This window comes from Pleurotus ostreatus (assembly GCF_014466165.1).
Source record: "Pleurotus ostreatus strain PC9 chromosome Unknown scaffold_7, whole genome shotgun sequence".
Lineage (NCBI taxonomy): Eukaryota > Fungi > Basidiomycota > Agaricomycetes > Agaricales > Pleurotaceae > Pleurotus > Pleurotus ostreatus.
Genome location: NW_023503162.1, coordinates 816,188 through 831,539, shown reverse-complemented (window position 1 = coordinate 831,539; position 15,352 = coordinate 816,188). Strand labels below are relative to the sequence as shown.

The 15,352-nt window shown below is 49.8% G+C and overlaps 7 protein-coding genes across 7 annotated transcripts; 2 read left to right on the top strand and 5 right to left on the bottom strand.

Moving 5' to 3' along the window:
- Window positions 1-19: 19 nt before the first annotated feature.
- On the bottom strand, window positions 20-2,670 carry PC9H_009463 (uncharacterized protein; the record flags this gene model as incomplete). Its single annotated transcript, XM_036778965.1, has 16 exons — window positions 20-110; window positions 177-183; window positions 232-322; window positions 373-392; window positions 443-666; window positions 972-1,109; window positions 1,160-1,199; window positions 1,248-1,337; window positions 1,388-1,599; window positions 1,659-1,781; window positions 1,832-1,842; window positions 1,893-2,075; window positions 2,128-2,231; window positions 2,281-2,467; window positions 2,517-2,581; window positions 2,643-2,670. The coding sequence occupies 16 exons, from the start codon at window positions 2,668-2,670 to the stop codon at window positions 20-22; spliced, it is 1,614 nt and encodes a 537-aa protein (XP_036628354.1).
- Window positions 2,671-3,054: 384 nt separating this feature from the next.
- On the bottom strand, window positions 3,055-4,790 carry MAP2 (Methionine aminopeptidase 2; the record flags this gene model as incomplete). The annotated part of the gene is made up of 10 exons (XM_036778964.1): window positions 3,055-3,117; window positions 3,168-3,248; window positions 3,305-3,413; window positions 3,466-3,518; window positions 3,568-3,734; window positions 3,786-3,882; window positions 3,935-4,080; window positions 4,130-4,428; window positions 4,488-4,626; window positions 4,679-4,790. The coding sequence occupies 10 exons, from the start codon at window positions 4,788-4,790 to the stop codon at window positions 3,055-3,057; spliced, it is 1,266 nt and encodes a 421-aa protein (XP_036628353.1).
- A 217-nt stretch (window positions 4,791-5,007) lies between these two features.
- PC9H_009461 (uncharacterized protein) lies at window positions 5,008-7,736 on the bottom strand (the record flags this gene model as incomplete). The annotated part of the gene is made up of 16 exons (XM_036778963.1): window positions 5,008-5,121; window positions 5,177-5,346; window positions 5,445-5,668; window positions 5,719-5,807; window positions 5,858-5,915; window positions 5,976-6,113; window positions 6,174-6,222; window positions 6,273-6,365; window positions 6,421-6,635; window positions 6,688-6,810; window positions 6,858-6,868; window positions 6,926-7,117; window positions 7,179-7,282; window positions 7,340-7,526; window positions 7,579-7,643; window positions 7,688-7,736. The coding sequence occupies 16 exons, from the start codon at window positions 7,734-7,736 to the stop codon at window positions 5,008-5,010; spliced, it is 1,881 nt and encodes a 626-aa protein (XP_036628352.1).
- Window positions 7,737-7,947: 211 nt separating this feature from the next.
- Window positions 7,948-9,158, bottom strand: PC9H_009460 (uncharacterized protein; the record flags this gene model as incomplete). Its single annotated transcript, XM_036778962.1, has 5 exons — window positions 7,948-8,082; window positions 8,136-8,166; window positions 8,226-8,682; window positions 8,743-8,948; window positions 9,028-9,158. 5 exons carry the CDS (start codon window positions 9,156-9,158, stop codon window positions 7,948-7,950), a joined length of 960 nt encoding a protein of 319 aa, XP_036628351.1.
- Window positions 9,159-10,115: 957 nt separating this feature from the next.
- PC9H_009459 (uncharacterized protein) lies at window positions 10,116-11,150 on the bottom strand (the record flags this gene model as incomplete). Its single annotated transcript, XM_036778961.1, has 5 exons — window positions 10,116-10,172; window positions 10,224-10,555; window positions 10,609-10,833; window positions 10,881-10,969; window positions 11,026-11,150. The coding sequence occupies 5 exons, from the start codon at window positions 11,148-11,150 to the stop codon at window positions 10,116-10,118; spliced, it is 828 nt and encodes a 275-aa protein (XP_036628350.1).
- A 377-nt stretch (window positions 11,151-11,527) lies between these two features.
- PC9H_009458 (uncharacterized protein) lies at window positions 11,528-12,884 on the top strand (the record flags this gene model as incomplete). The annotated part of the gene is made up of 6 exons (XM_036778960.1): window positions 11,528-11,728; window positions 11,783-11,873; window positions 11,921-12,024; window positions 12,103-12,181; window positions 12,232-12,796; window positions 12,851-12,884. 6 exons carry the CDS (start codon window positions 11,528-11,530, stop codon window positions 12,882-12,884), a joined length of 1,074 nt encoding a protein of 357 aa, XP_036628349.1.
- Window positions 12,885-13,415: 531 nt separating this feature from the next.
- On the top strand, window positions 13,416-15,134 carry PC9H_009457 (uncharacterized protein; the record flags this gene model as incomplete). The annotated part of the gene is made up of 9 exons (XM_036778959.1): window positions 13,416-13,494; window positions 13,548-13,642; window positions 13,694-13,933; window positions 13,995-14,085; window positions 14,139-14,265; window positions 14,384-14,397; window positions 14,464-14,483; window positions 14,545-14,976; window positions 15,027-15,134. The coding sequence occupies 9 exons, from the start codon at window positions 13,416-13,418 to the stop codon at window positions 15,132-15,134; spliced, it is 1,206 nt and encodes a 401-aa protein (XP_036628348.1).
- Window positions 15,135-15,352: the final 218 nt, after the last annotated feature.

Genomic DNA, 15,352 nt, shown 5'->3' with positions numbered 1-15,352 from the left:
GGCCCTCTGTCCTTGCGCCTCACAACTTGATGCCGAGTTCTTCGGCAATGATGACTGCTGCTTTCTCGCCTACACCCAGCGCCGTGTTGTACGTATTTGCGGAGACATTGCTAGGAGCGATAGAAAGCTGTTTGATACTCGTCAGTCAGTTATTTGGTTGATTCTAAAGGGAGCACCATACGTCTACACGTAGAGATTAGTAGAATATAACGTATATCTAGTACGACGTACCAGCAACTTTGAGGCCTTGTAATCCATATACATTCAGCTTGGAGTCCACAACACCCCCCTCTGCACGAGGTTTCATGGCACAAGTTCCCATCTAACGTACCATAAATATTAGAGTACGAAGGTGCAAGCAGAAAGTCTTACAGAGTGCCAGGAGGTTTGAACTAGTATCAAGTTGAATACACATTGAGTAGAGAGAGACAACCAGACTCACCTTTCATACGGACGTGTGAGTTTATCGCTTCGTCGTCTTCGGCGGTATAAACAATATTGGGTGCCGAAACATCTACAGGTCCGCTTCGTTCTCCGCAAGCAGCGTCACTGTCTGGTGTAAACGCTGGATGGCATTGAGTGGGTTCGCCACGGTAAAGTGGCATGCGCCGCGCAATCTCCCTTCCTTTCTTGTAGGCCCATCGCAGAACTTCTAAATCGCTCGGGCTGCAACCCACGCGTTAGTACGAATTTCTGATGTAGGTGGAAAACAGCTCACTCATTCAAATACCCTGGCTCGAAATGAAGAGGTTTGGATAAATCGTTGGCTGTAATGTACAACCTTCCTGTAGAAGCTGGATAACCCTAATTGCTGGTTGAACAGATTGGCTGCAGACGTTCGTGGAAAGTAGACTCAACCATGTACGTGACCATCGACATGTATCTTCGCTTTGGAACGTCAGTGTCCTGACCGGCATAACTATCCTAGGGCGTCAACTGTGCCCATAACGTAAGTAAGCATATCGTCTCACTTGGAAAGTGGGCCCATCCATATGATAGGCTTATCGGGTGCATTTTCAAAATATGCTTTCCATCGCTCCTGGAACCCAGGGCCTAACTCCTTGAGCTCATCCACACTGGGTCGAAGCTTCACGCCTGCATCGATACCACTAGAAAATATTAGCGTGGGACTGAGATCTTCCATATTAAACAAGCATACTTCGTAGCCATCAGGCCGTCTCCGCTACGTTGCCATTGAGCTATAGAGTTTTATGAGGGATCGCCAGTGCCAGGATGCTCGAACATACACTGTAATTCATCTTCATCCATCTCCATGATAGCCTCAAGGGTTGTGGTGCTGTCTGAGACAAAATACGGCTCGACTATAGCTTGATGGTCTGGAGTTTCCTTCAGTGTATGATCATGGAGTGACACATGCCTCACATACCCAAGTAGTTCTCGCCCACGCCGGGCAGGTCAACGACCGCCGGGATTTCTAGCGCCGTGAGGATTGAACGTGGGCCAATCCCAGAGCGTTGAAGGATTGCAGGGGAACCAAAGGCACCAGCAGAGACGACGACAAGCTGTGTAGCGAATATCTTTGTAGCGCCGAGTGTCGATGTAGGAGTACTGCACTCGATACCAATCGCTCGTCCATCCCTACGCACAAAGGTATGGTAAATCAGTGTGCGGCCTACCAGTGACTCCTGATAGCCTACTTGATGATCACGCGTAACACTGTAGTATCAGCCAGGACAGTGAGATTGCTTCGCGCATGGTCCTGGTTATATATAAAGCCATGCGCGGTATCTGAACGGAGCCCGGTCGACCCGTCGATGTATCTGTGGCACTGTTACACACGAGGATTCGATGTTCGCGGCGATAAACTTACTTGGGCCAGCGCTAAAGCTTGGGAGATCAGTGACAAACCGTGGAGGTATATTGGTACATACGCTATAAGCGTTCACAGTGTGAAAATCGTTCGCATCTTGAGTTGCTCCACGAAATTTGTCGTATCTCTCGGCGACTTCTAGGAATTGTTTACCCGGATCCAGGCAGACTCCACCAAATGATACTTTGATAGGACCTGACTGGCCGTGCGAGGATTGATCTCCGTCGACTTCGTAAGTTTCCACCTTCGCCAAACGTATGTCAAAGAGAATACCATCAAGTGAGGCCGACAAGTACCTTCTTCAGCAACGGGATCATGTCTTTGGAGCCCCAGCCCTCGTTCACGTACAATGTTTCCCAATCGTCGTAGTCGGACGCAGATGCTCTAGTGTATTTCATGACTGTAATCGAGCGTTAGATAAGACGAGGATCTATTCATAACATTCTCACAATTGATGCTGGATCCTCCTCCGACACACCTTCCGCTTGGAACAACGACGGGCCTACCCATCAAGGCATTGCTAGGTTGGGAGATATGGAAAGAGAAGACTTTGGTATCTGGCGTTAAATTTTTCGGGAACAACGCAGGCTGAAGATGAGTTTGTAACTCCCTGGTGTGCGGACCCTGCTCGATGAGCTGCGACAAATTGAAATGAGATTCTTCTTGGAAAATAATATGTGTTTACCAGGATTCGTAGATCAGGCCTAGCGGCTGCAAGGCGACCTGCCACAACGCAAGCAGTTGTGCCACCTTAATTGTTGATTCAATAGCATTAGTACGACTGAGATAATGAGACGCGTCGAAAACGCACCACCAGCGAAGATGATATCGTATGTCATAGTTGCTGCGAACTCTTAGAATACTGGGAGTGAAGGAGAGTCATTAGCCCGTAGGGCTTATATACGCGACATCAACTGGACCGTGAGTGCCATCATTACTTGTGCAACCAGAAGAGCATCAGAGAATGTATGTGCGCTGGAGTTTGAACAGAAGGGTAAAGTGATTTGCCCCATGTGGTTTTGTTTCAAGTTTTCTGATTCATGGTCGTTTAGGCGTTGCTGCTGATAAATCGGGGGTCCTTCTCGGAGGGAAATCCAGAGCGTGTCGCTGCAACGCTATCTCCCGATGTTGGTGACTAAGGAGGAGCACAAATTAGACATGTATTTTCATGGACGATACAAGCCTTCAAGATGATAAGGAAGCGTGTGGTCCGCCCAACAACTTCAATAGTCGTCACCCCTGCTGACCACCTCCTTAACGGTTGGACGAATAAGTATGGTATGTTCCTGAAGGCGCTCAGTACGTGGTAAGGTGTGTTTATAAATGTAGCACGCACGAATTGAGCCGTCATGGATCCTCGTTGGTCGCACAAAGGTGGGTAGTCCTGTACGATCCCTTGAGAAACAAGGTGATTGAGCTAAATCAAGTTGATGGATCAGATGGGATAACTAGGTCCAGAATGGCGAAATGTACCGCCAGCAGATGTTTGGTCTCGCCAGCACGTTCGAGGTACCTCCTGCAAAAGGCAAGTGTGCTAAAATTCTTGTTGATCGTCTTCAACAACGACTTCGCCGTGGTCAATCTATTGCCAGCTCGTTAGGTCAATGTCGATGTGAACGGAAGTCCCTTCTGACCTTAGGGGGACGTGGGGCGCATCTACTTTTCGAGCGAAGTGGGAGCAATCACCCTACAATATAATTAGACATGTTCCCACTAAATGGAGACAGAGGACGCACAGTCTCGACGATGCGTCCACGACCTGTCGTGCCAAATGTTTCTATCGCATAGTATTCCCCTTCTTCCATCTTCGTTTGATCATCATTGCGCACGGGAAGTATGAACTTCTCCCCGTGAATCTGATACCGGTTGATCTGGTGACCGCTCAGGTTGTCAATACATCGGACTATTATCATACCATTAGCGGTCGATAGGGAAGGTATTCGGGGAAGCTAACCTGGATAAACCTTGCCATTGACTTCCACCTCGTAAGACTCCATCGTTTCTTGAATGACCCCACCTATCTCGCCCAACCTAGCGTCGACGCCAGATTCCTGATCCGTGCAATCAGAACGATCAAGTAGGTAAGGAAGCGTAGAGATTTACCTTGATACCTGCGTTGGTAGATGCCCTGACGGCTTCCAGAAGTTTGTTGTATGTAGGCTCGAAGTTGACGGTGAACGCAGAGTCTACTATCCGTCCCTTTACATGAACACCGAAGTCGACCTTCATCACATCACCCTTAGATAAAACTAGTCACGGATGATGAGACATTCTTAATTGGGAATTTGTTGCACATACTTGTAGTGTCTCCTGGGTTGGGCGAGAAATGGGCCGCACAATGATTGAGATTCAGCCCAGTGGGGAATGCAATGCCAGCTTCCAGTCCATCCTCTTCAACCAGGGCACGAACTCCGTCTTCGATATAGTTGGCAATTTCCATTAGTGACATGCCGGGTTGCATGTATTTCTGCAGTCGTTGTCTGACTTGTCGATGAACTTCGGCGGCCTTCCTGATGTTCTGGTACGTCTCATTGGGATCTTGCTGGATCACTCGCTCGATATGCCGCTTCTCTTCTGAGGTCGTCCTCCATAGATTACTATATTGCATCGTGATGAGCCACCTGGAATACAGAGATCATTGCGTAACTGTGCGCACTCGTCCTTGTACGGCTGAATCTCACCCTCGGGGTATTTTCCCTCTGGAAAAAGCTTCGATAGGCCTACCCGAGGCGGTTCAGTCTGCTCCAGCTTCTTCTTCTTTGGCTTCTTCTTCTTCTTCTTTTTCTTTGCGTCGCCTGAAGCAATGGCGTTAAAGATCTATCGTCAACCCAAAGTCATGAGACGCACCGTTTACGCCATCGACAACCTCTTCAACATCATCAAGTTCATCAAGGTCCTGGAGGCGGCCTTCCTCAGCTTCTGGAGCTTGCGCTGGCTGAGGGTCTGCTACCGGACTCATCGCTCAGAGGAAAGCTTTATCGTGGGAAACCATATACAGTGTGCAATAGGGAACCTCCCAAGGGGAGTCCTTACCTGTCATTCAAGTCTGTAAGCAAGTATCGCTATAAAAACTACCTTCATAGCCTTCTTTCATTCCAATAACCCGTTACCATACATATTTTTTGTATACAATGGTGCTCATGACGAGCTTTACAAGGCGTGTTAATCAAGAAAAATCAAACAGCCAACTTTATGCCCAAGTCATCTGCAATTATGACCGCCGCTTTCTCGCCGATACCGAGGGCGGTGTTGTAGGTATTGGCAGAAACGTTGCTAGGGCATATGGAGAGCTATGGAAACAATGAACATGAGTTTGACACTTCAAGGTTTTTGTTGTGGACGTACATCTGGAGGGAGGTCGGTAAGCGTTTGGTTCAGCTCAGCGTAGAGGGAAATATGTACTGACCAGCGACTTTCAAGTTTGTCATCCCATACACGTTGAGCCTCGGGTCTACTACGCCTCCTCTGTCCCTTGGCTTCATGGCGCATGTGCCCATCTGTCTTCCAAGTCAAAACTTGAGTCTAGTGAGGATGTAAACACGTACGGAGTGCCAAGTAGTACTAACTTGGGGCTGGTCAGCATGGCAATACAAATGTACAATGGAAAACTTACCGGTATTACGCAGGAAGTCGTGGATTGCTTCATTATCCTCTGCGGTATAAGCAATATCAGGTGCGTCTACTGGGACAGGGCCATCGCGAGAGACGCAAGCTGCCTCGCTATTCGGGGAGAACGTCGGGTGTCCTTGCTGAACCTCGCCTCTATAGAGTGGCATACGTCGTGCTACTTCTCTCGACCTTTTGTACGCCCATCTAAGAATATCAAGATCTGCCGGCCTTGGGGAATAATAATGAGCGATGTCGGCTGAGGGGCGATAACAACATACTCAGTCAAGTAGCCCGGCTCGAAATAGAGGGGCTGTCTCCAATCATCACCCGAAGTGATGTGCAGTCTCCCTATTGACTCGGGGTATTCCTGCTCATAGTTATCTCAAAGTTCGATGTCAAGACAAGGGAAGCACGAACTGGGAACCATAACATCGACATATACTTTCCGTTGGGATCAGGCACGGGCCCGTAATGACTGATAAACGGGTTCGATGCATTGGTTGCCAGCTCTTATAGTAGGACCAAGGGTACCCACCTAGCGAACGGCACATACATCATAACAGGCTTGTCTGGTGCATCTTTGTAGTAGTTGTTCCAGATCCTGGTGAAGTTAGGCCCTAGTTCTTTAAGGTCGTCCTCATTTGGGCGAAGTTTGATGCCAGCATCGATGCCACTACAAAGAAGCGTTGTCGAGTCATGAAGCAGAGGGAAATCAGCGGGCTGGAGAACCCACTTAGTAGCCAGTAAGCCATCACCATGTTGTCCCCATCTGTCCACATAACCTGCACACCGTCAGAGTTGATCAAAATGTAGGGCGGACTTAGTCACAGACTCTTCAACTCGTCTTCTCCGAGATGACCGCTGAAGACATCGAGAGTTTCCGTGCGATCGGGTACGAAGTAGGTCGCGAAGCCAAGATTGTGGTCTGACACGACATTCTTCTGAGCAATTAATTTGAAGGCGCAAAGTTCAGGGCATACCCTGGTAGTTCTCGCCTACGCCCGGAAGGTCTACTTGCTCGTTGATATCTAGTTTCTTGAGAAGTTGACTGGCACCGATCCCAGAGCGTTGCAGGATCGCCGGAGAACCGAATGCTCCTGCAGAGACAACAACGAGTTGCTTAGCGTATACACTATTGAGCTTAGAACTGTGATCGGAAGAATCAGCGTATTCAACACCGATAGCGCGATGTTCCCTGTGGAAGCAGAGGGTAAGATCCACGAAACGGGATAAAACACTCCACCAACTTGATAATAATCCGATGCACGGCAGCGTTTGCAAGTACATGTAGGTTGCTATCTGCACTTTCTTGATTGTATATAAAGTGGTGAGCAGCATCGGACCGCTTTCCGGACTTCGCATCTATGTACCTTTGAAAAGTTTAGTAACCCACAAGGATCTACGGAAGGGACTTTACTTCATCCAGCGCTATAGGTTCATCATATGTCAGCGAGCATACTCCACAAATATTCTAGAAAACCGTACCGAATAGGCGTTTATGGTCAGAAAGTCATTGCTATCGACCGTTACTCCATGCTTCTTGTCATATGCACGAGCGGTCTCCATAAATTGCTTCCCTACTTCCGTGGCTACCCCACCAAAAGAGACTTTGATAGGACCGGAATCACCGTGCATTCCCTCTTCTCTGGCGCTAAGATCATCTTGATACGTCTCGACCTTGGTTTCGCGAAGTCAACAAACGACGAAAGGTTGTTTGGAAGGTTATTCTAACTTATACCTTTTGGAGCAAAGGAATCAGATCTTTTGAGCCCCAGCCCGTATTCCCATGAACAGTCTCCCAATCATCGTAGTCCGACGCTGCAGCCCTAGTGTACACCATGACTAGGACATCCAAATTCAACGTAGTGTCGGCGGCGATCTAGAAACGGGACTTCTTACAGTTTACGCAGGAGCCTCCTCCCACGCATCGACCAGCGGGCACAATCGGTGCGCGACCCAACAAGGCCTCACTAGGTTGCGCGACGTGGAACGTGAACACACTGCTAGTCGGCACTAGATTTGCGATGAACCGAGCGGGGTGGATGTGTGCTGGTAGGTTGCGAGTATCCGGTCCTTGTTCGATAAGCTATACGTTGCGATTTGAGACGGGAATTCGCCAGAATGAACGTTATAGGTACCAGAATCCTGAGACTGGGATCTGCCTCTGCAAGTCGACCAGCAGCGACGCAGGCGACGGTTCCGCCTGGCTAAAGTCAGCCATATCCATGAGAAGGGGAAACAGCCTACCACCGGCGAAGATGATATCGTACTCAGAACCAACTCCAGAGGCAGACATGATAGAAAGAAACCAGGGCCTCGGAGGTGTCTGCGGGGATTAAAAGCAGGAGATAGATAGCAGTATGCGAGGCGGATAAATACATCGAGCGAAAGAAGCCCCAGTCAAGATGCTGGTTATAGAACGTGACATTAGATTATGGAGTCTCTATCCACATTTGGGAGGGGCTCCGGTGGCGAGATGAGCATGTGGTCAAAGAAATGCGTGCATCTTAATAACTGGGGTCTGAAGTCGCCTTTTCGGATCCCTCTTGCGCAGGGGAAGAAGGGGTAGGTAATGCTGTCGCCCTCCATCCAGCTCTGAACGAAGCTAATCCAGCGATGAGGCCAAAGACTCCGACCCAGAACTGATATACATAGAGTAAGCACGGCGAAACGGCCAAGGTGAGAGCAAACGTACGTCATTCTTAATGAAACCTTTCTCTAAAGACCTGAGAACGCAAGTGTACAATTAGCAACAATGAATAGTGCCTGTGAACGAGGTACAAACCAGTGAACAGTTAGGGGCAGATATCCTAGATTGACCACCACTTCGTTCCAAAACGCGTCCCATCTATCACCGAGCTCCTTTTTCTCAGCCGCACTGATGCCAGTACCACCAGGTCCGCGCTTTGCCTTGCTGATCGCACGTTCTCTTGCCTGAAGCAACTTTCTATCCTCCCGAAGGTGCGCGAATTGCAGGAAGACGTAGAAGGCCCAGAAGCGGGTGGACCACATGCCAATAGCATTTGGATCTAACTTCGTTGGCTTCGCGGTCGAGGAGAAGATGGATTTGATCGAAGGGATGGTGGGTGGGATCAGGGAATGCGAAAGCAGGTAATAGAGGTGCTCGAGCGGGTAATAAGCAAGCATCGACCATCCTTGCAAACGTTCAATGTTCAGAAGCCTTCTAGTAGGTTGAGGGTTACGTTCCAGCGATACCAGCCATTGAATTATCGGAAGGAGCCCTTGGGAGCTGAAGGTCAGCAACAATATGATTCGGTCAGCCATAGTACAGATGTGCTCACCCCATATCCTCCACAGAGTCCGAGCATCACCAATGATGCCACCCAGTTTGGAGTAGCTTGCCGCAGCGCTGCTCGTTGGCTTAGCACGGAGCCCCGCGCGGTGCTGGATCCTCGCCCGAAGCTCCAGTAATGGAACAATCACTTTGACTGCATATTGAATGATCTTTGCGCCGTGTGAGTACTGATAACTCTGTCGAACAGCTGTTCTGATGACCCACCATGAAAAATTTGCTGCCATACCCGGTTCAATGGAACGTCTGGATGAAGAAACCGAATAGAACTTACTCGCTGCCACTCCATGTCCCCAGGTACCGCACCAGATGGTCTATCGTCTCAGATTGGGGTACGAATATGAACGCCCCGAGCGTCAGATCGCTTATACGGGACAGCGACAGCGGCTTTGAGACTCGAGACATGGTGGTCAACAGCTAGTGTTATTTTGCGCGCGGAAGTTCATGATCCCGGACTTGTGATTTCGTCCCATAAACTTAACCGGGGAATTGGTTGAGTGAGCGTGGGTATACTTTACGTAAGACTACGCAGCCTATATAAGCCACCGATGTAGCTTTTGCTCCTCAGAACAAACCATCGAAGACTTAAAAGTTCGGGCTTGGCTCAGCTCTTCCGCCTCCTTGCCCGCGTTCCCGTCTTCAAGAAGGACCGTCTCTCTTTCGTCGACTGAATCCTTCTCGCTAGACCGAGGAAAAATTGCTGTCGAGGCGCCGCTTTTGCTGGCGCTCAGGATCCAGCAGTTTTTTCTTGGGAGAGACTGCCTCATCCGAACGGTGTCGTACATATCCTAAAGATAATATATACCTTCTTTTTCTCCATCTCCGTTGGGTGAAACGAACCAAGAACTTGAGTGCCTAAGATTTTATAGTCCATAGACATATGTTCCCCGCTAACATCCCACCAAAGAAAGTCAGTCAAACAGCACCCCCACGAAAGTACCATCTGAAATTTGAAGGACGAACATGGGTGGTTGTCTTGTCGCTATACATTGCGAGAAACACAGAGGCAGGGTGCAGAACACAAGGCAAATATCAATACTATTACTCATGGTCACGCCTTGCGACGGTAACCTATGGCACTACTACTTTCTCGTCGAAGCTCGTTGGTAGACGGAGTCGAAGTCTACGTGCGCGCAGGGTCATAGAAACAAGGCCGTGGTAGCCGTAGTCGTGTGTGGAAGTTGGTGCTGAGCTGATATCGACGACCAGCTCTGAACGTCTTGATTGCCCGTAGGCAATGTTATGAAGATGTCAAAGTTCCTTTGGTGTTGCCATGGTGTGTATGTAAATCTATTGATAATTCTATGGGACAGAAAGGCTGGGTCTATGTCTAAGAAGGCTAACATCGGACGGTCTGGAAATCTATTTATGTCTTGCAAAAACGTGAATGTGAGCGAGCCCTAGAACGCTCTGCAGCCTCTGCAGACCATTGTAATCCTCATTGATTCAGGTGATGAAGGACGAACGTACCGGTGGGTTGACGAACCATGCAGTCTCCCATTCATCCTCAACCCAGCGTTGTCGAACGAACGCGTCGATATAGGACCCAGCACGCTTGACCAACGCTTCCTCTTCATCACTGCCTTTCGCCGATCTAATCAGCTTGTCTATTGTGACCCCCCATTCAGACAATGCGGGAAGATACGTGGGAAGCAAGGATGGGGAGGGAGGCAGTGTCGTTGTCCCGGTGAATCCCCACAGCCCATCCTGTTCCACACGAGCTGCTATAGATGAGGAGATGAGGTCGGGGTGGAACACGGGGAGCCGCGTCCATATCAGAGTATGTTCTACCTCGGGTGGCACTGATACGAAATGAGTTGAAGTCAGTACAAGTGATTTTGACGCAACTATGCACCTGAATACGGCCAGTCGTTCTGTATGATGCTGATGAACTCCTTCGGCGTGTCAGCTGCAAAGTATGGTGGCGCGTCAGGTGGAATAGGTGGTAGTGGACGCGAAACACTAGGATCTAAAAGCTTCCGCGTCCCTTGAGATGGCAACGACTCGTCGAGAGCCGATCCGAGTAGTGACAAGGTATCAGGCTGCCCCCATTGCAACCTGTAATTCAGTAAATAGTTGACTGCCACCATGTCAGTCCTAGCGATGGTAGATGTTACTTTCACTTACCTATAGACCCGTACTTTTCCTTGATCCCCTCTGCCCAGGCATTGTATCGCTTCTGCAGCTTCTTGTCGCGCTTAAGCAAGCCCAAGTCTCTGGTCGACGGTATAAGTCATGCCGACCATGACCTACGATTCATCAAGCCTCATACCCAGAGTTCACAAAACATTTGAGCTGCTCCCAGGTGAACTTTGCAGGGTAGTACACCAGCAGCTCTTCGCGTGTAGGCGGGCCTGTGCCGAGCAAAACTTGTCCATGGACAGCTTCCGGGGCCATGACAGACGTTCGTAGCAGAGTTTCAGCCAAAGCTTAGGAAATTGAGGTGCCGGGCTCGAAGCACTTTGTCGCACAATGGTAGCCCAGTGAAGGAAATGCCGGGCCGAGAGGCCGCCGAGGAAGTATACGTCCTTTACCGTTTCGCCGTTTCGTAAGTTGACAACGAGCCTGGCTGAGTTGCAGCTAAATTTGCATTTCGTGGCCGAGTTTAGGGAATGTTTCTCTGGTAGGCTGTTAAAATATGCGTATACTCTCACAATTCTCATCAGGTGTCCATCCTCGACATGCCAGGCCCCAGTGCACGAAGCCTCGGTAGTATTGTCGTGTTTCGATAAAAGGACGAGGAGAGACGATGCTCTCGACCCCACAATTGCCGAATGAAGCTCTTATTCTCTTTTCTATTGATCACTCTTGCCGGACAGGGCGCTGCGCAGCTCAACCGTGTCGCACAGGCCGCGGGGAAGCTGTATTTTGGCACTGCTACCAACATCGAGGAGCTCAGCGATTCTGCTTATGCTGCAATCATAAACAACCGCACTGAATTTGGCCAGATAACCGCTGCCAACGTCATGAAATGGGTACCTCGGCATTATGAGTGCAACTTGTGTATGGACTCACAACGTTCCTGCTAGGACAGCACGGAACCCTCTCGAGGGGTCTTCACGTTCGGAGCTGGCGACCAGATTGCTGCGCTTGCTAAGAAAAACAATCAGCTTTTGCGAGGTACGTGAACAGATGGTTTGTGATGAGCGCGGCTGATTTTTGGATAGGCCATAATTGCGTCTGGCATCAACAACTTCCGAGCTGGGTGACTGCTGGTCATTTTGACGCGCCTACACTTTCAAGCATCGTATCAACCCACTGCTCCGCATTGGTGGGCCACTACAAGGGACAAATGTACGACCCATGATACTCCTTTACTCGTCCCTCTATTCATTCGTGGTATTTATAGATGTACGTCTCCAAATTTCAGATCCCACTCGAGCTAAACTTTCACCCGCAAACTAAAGATAGCTGGGATGTCATCAATGGTTCGTTCTGTCATGTATTGCTTCCGTTCTCTGGCTGAGATGCTGCGAAGAATGCTTAAACGACGATGGAACCTTCCGGCAGTCTGTTTTCTTCGACACACTCAATACGTCATTTATCGCAACTGCGTTGCGCGCTGCCCGAGCTGCTGATCCGCAAGCTAAACTCTATATCAACGACTTCAATATCGAAGGGCAAGGCCCCAAATCCACGGCCATGGTCAACCTTGTGAAATCGCTCCAAGCACAGAAGGTGCCCATCGATGGCATTGGGATCCAAGCACACTTACTCGTGGGAGGCGTGCCCCCAACTTTGTTAGCTAACTTGAAGCAGTTTACGGCCCTGGGCGTGGAGGTGGCGATTACGGAGTTGGACGTCCGAATGACGTTGCCTGTTACGGCTGCTTTGCTGGCACAGCAGCGTCGAGACTACCAGACTGTGATCAGTGCATGCCAGGCCGTTAAAGGATGCATTGGCGTGACGGTATGGGATTTCTCCGACAAGGTTGGTGCCTTTTCTGGTCCCGAGGAAAACGCACTGGTTGACCTGTCTTTCTATAGTTTTCTTGGGTGCCTGGAGCTTTTACTGGTCAAGGTGCCGCTTGCCCTTGGGACGAGGTGCGCTGATCGCTCATCGTATGGTAACATACTCAAAAGATACTATATCTTCAGAACATGGTACGGAAACCCGCTATTGACGGCATAATCGCCGGATTCGCTTAATATGGCGGCCCTCCCTTCGTAACCTATATGTTCATCATCGAGAGATGTGGCTTCTTGAACCTGTCTGTACCAGACACCAATCTGATTGGTTTCGCGACGAATATATTGTCATTGTCATGGCCGCACCCGACCACTTCAGCTATTGACGTGACCATGATGCGCGCATCCGATGTCCGACCGAAGTGCGCCCTTCGTCAGTGTCATGATGTCCATTTTGCAGATCGCCCACAACGTCCAGGGCCCATTACACGGACTGCCCGTGGGCAAACAGTAAGTGATCGCGACGCTAATAGTTCCGCTCACCAGTTCCTGACATATCGACAGGTCTTCGCTGGCCGATCACACCTGACCACTTACCATATCTAAATTGCACGAACACAAGGGCGCCGCCGCCGACCACTTGGTCTTGTCGCGAGGAAGTACCGCTTCCAAGCACAACCCAGTATGCCTATAATATTTAAAGCATAAATATCACCCATTAGAGAACAATTTCGACTTCGTGCGGTACCTCATCATGAAGCTGAGCATCGCATTCTCCTCATTATTGGCCTTGATCCCGCTTGCTACCGCCCAACAAGGGCCTTGGCAGCAATGTATGTGGTCTAAACGGTCGATTTGATACTGCTACTGATGTCAAGAGGATTAGGTGGTGGCATTGGCTGGAGTGGCGGAACCACTTGTGCCACTGGGTGGATCTGTAAATACCAAAATGATTGGTACTCGCAGTGCCTCCAAGACACCGTAAGTGCCATTCTCCTCACTAGCGACGCGTGAGATAACAGAATCGCGTAGAATCCCGTAACACCCCCTCCCTCCAGCTCGTCGAGCAGCTCCTCTGTTCCACCTACATCGACCACCTCCTCGAACCCGCCGACTGCTACCGGTTTACACAATGTCGCCGTCTCCAAGGGCAAATTGTACATCGGTACTGCGACCGAGATGTACAAACTCAACGGCGACGCCCCGTATGCCGCTATTGCCAGCGATATCAATGAATTCGGAATGATCACCGCAGAGAACAGTATGAAATGGGTTAGCATCGGCACTATCAGATACATACCGCTAATACTCAGGCAATATTTCCATGCACTAGGATGCCACTGAACGGACCCAAGGAGTTTGGACGTTCACTGGGGGAGACAACCTTGTCAACTGGGCCATTGCAAACGGCCAAAAACTCCGAGGTAAAACTCCGAACTTTTGATGCGCATGGAAGCAACTAACGCGCGATGTATAGGTCATACCACGGTGTGGCATAGCCAGCTGCCCAGCTGGGTGTCATCGGGCGGCTTCAGTGCGGCAGCGTTAACGAGCGTCATCGAGAACCACACAACTACTTTGATTGACCGCTACAAGGGGAAAATGTGAGTGCCTGGTCTGCTATTCCGGTGACCTACCTGAACTGATGTGATGCATTCTATGTAGATGTAAGCAATTTACAACCACCCCCTTCTTTAGAACTGACCATATTCATATTGACAGACTCATGGGACGTGGTCAATGGTATGCGGTTCATTGCACATGGTAGGACCTTCGCTGACAGTATTCAACACGCAACTCAGAGCCTTTCAATGACGATGGAGTAAGTACTATTCGGTGCAATCAATCTTCATGTTTAACGTTTAACCTTACGATTTCCTCAGACTTTCCGATCATCCGTCTTCTACACTACCCTTGGCACCTCTTACATTGCCACCGCCCTACATGCCGCCCGAGCCGCTGACCCTGCTGCCAAGCTCTACATCAACGACTACAACATCGACGGTCTCGGGGCCAAATCGACCGCCATGGCTAACTTGGTCGCGCAGCTGAAAGCTGACAATGTCCCTATCGACGGCATCGGTATTCAGGGCCATCTCATCGTCGGTGCGGTCCCAAACAACCTGCAAGCCAACTTCGAGCAATTCGCCGCTCTCGGTGTAGAAATTGCTATCACCGAACTGGACATCCGTATGACCCTGCCCGTCACACCGGAAAAACTCGCTCAGCAAAAGGCCGATTACAAAAAGGTCGTCGCTGCGTGCAAAGCTGTGCCAGCGTGCGTAGGTATCACCGTGTGGGAGTACACAGACAAGGTAAGCATTTCGCCTCGATACCGGCGCAGATCTAGCTAATACGTTTCTAGTATTCATGGGTACCAGGTGTCTTCTCCAGCCAAGGCGCCGCCCTACCATGGGACGATAACTTAGCTAAGAAGCCTGCGTACGACGGTATAGTCGAAGGGTTCAACTAAAACTCGTGTTATCCATCTTGGCTAGTAAATTTCGCCCTTGTTAGTGCCGTTGTAATCACATTTGTGTCGTGGCACACCGTGGGCTTGAATGAGATTTTTCGGGCTGTAGCCAATTGATGATAATGACTGACCACGCGTCAATGATGCGACCATTCGCCTCACAGCCCTTGAAGGAAGTATCACTGACGAATGCACGAAGAGGTAGCGCAGCGTTGCGG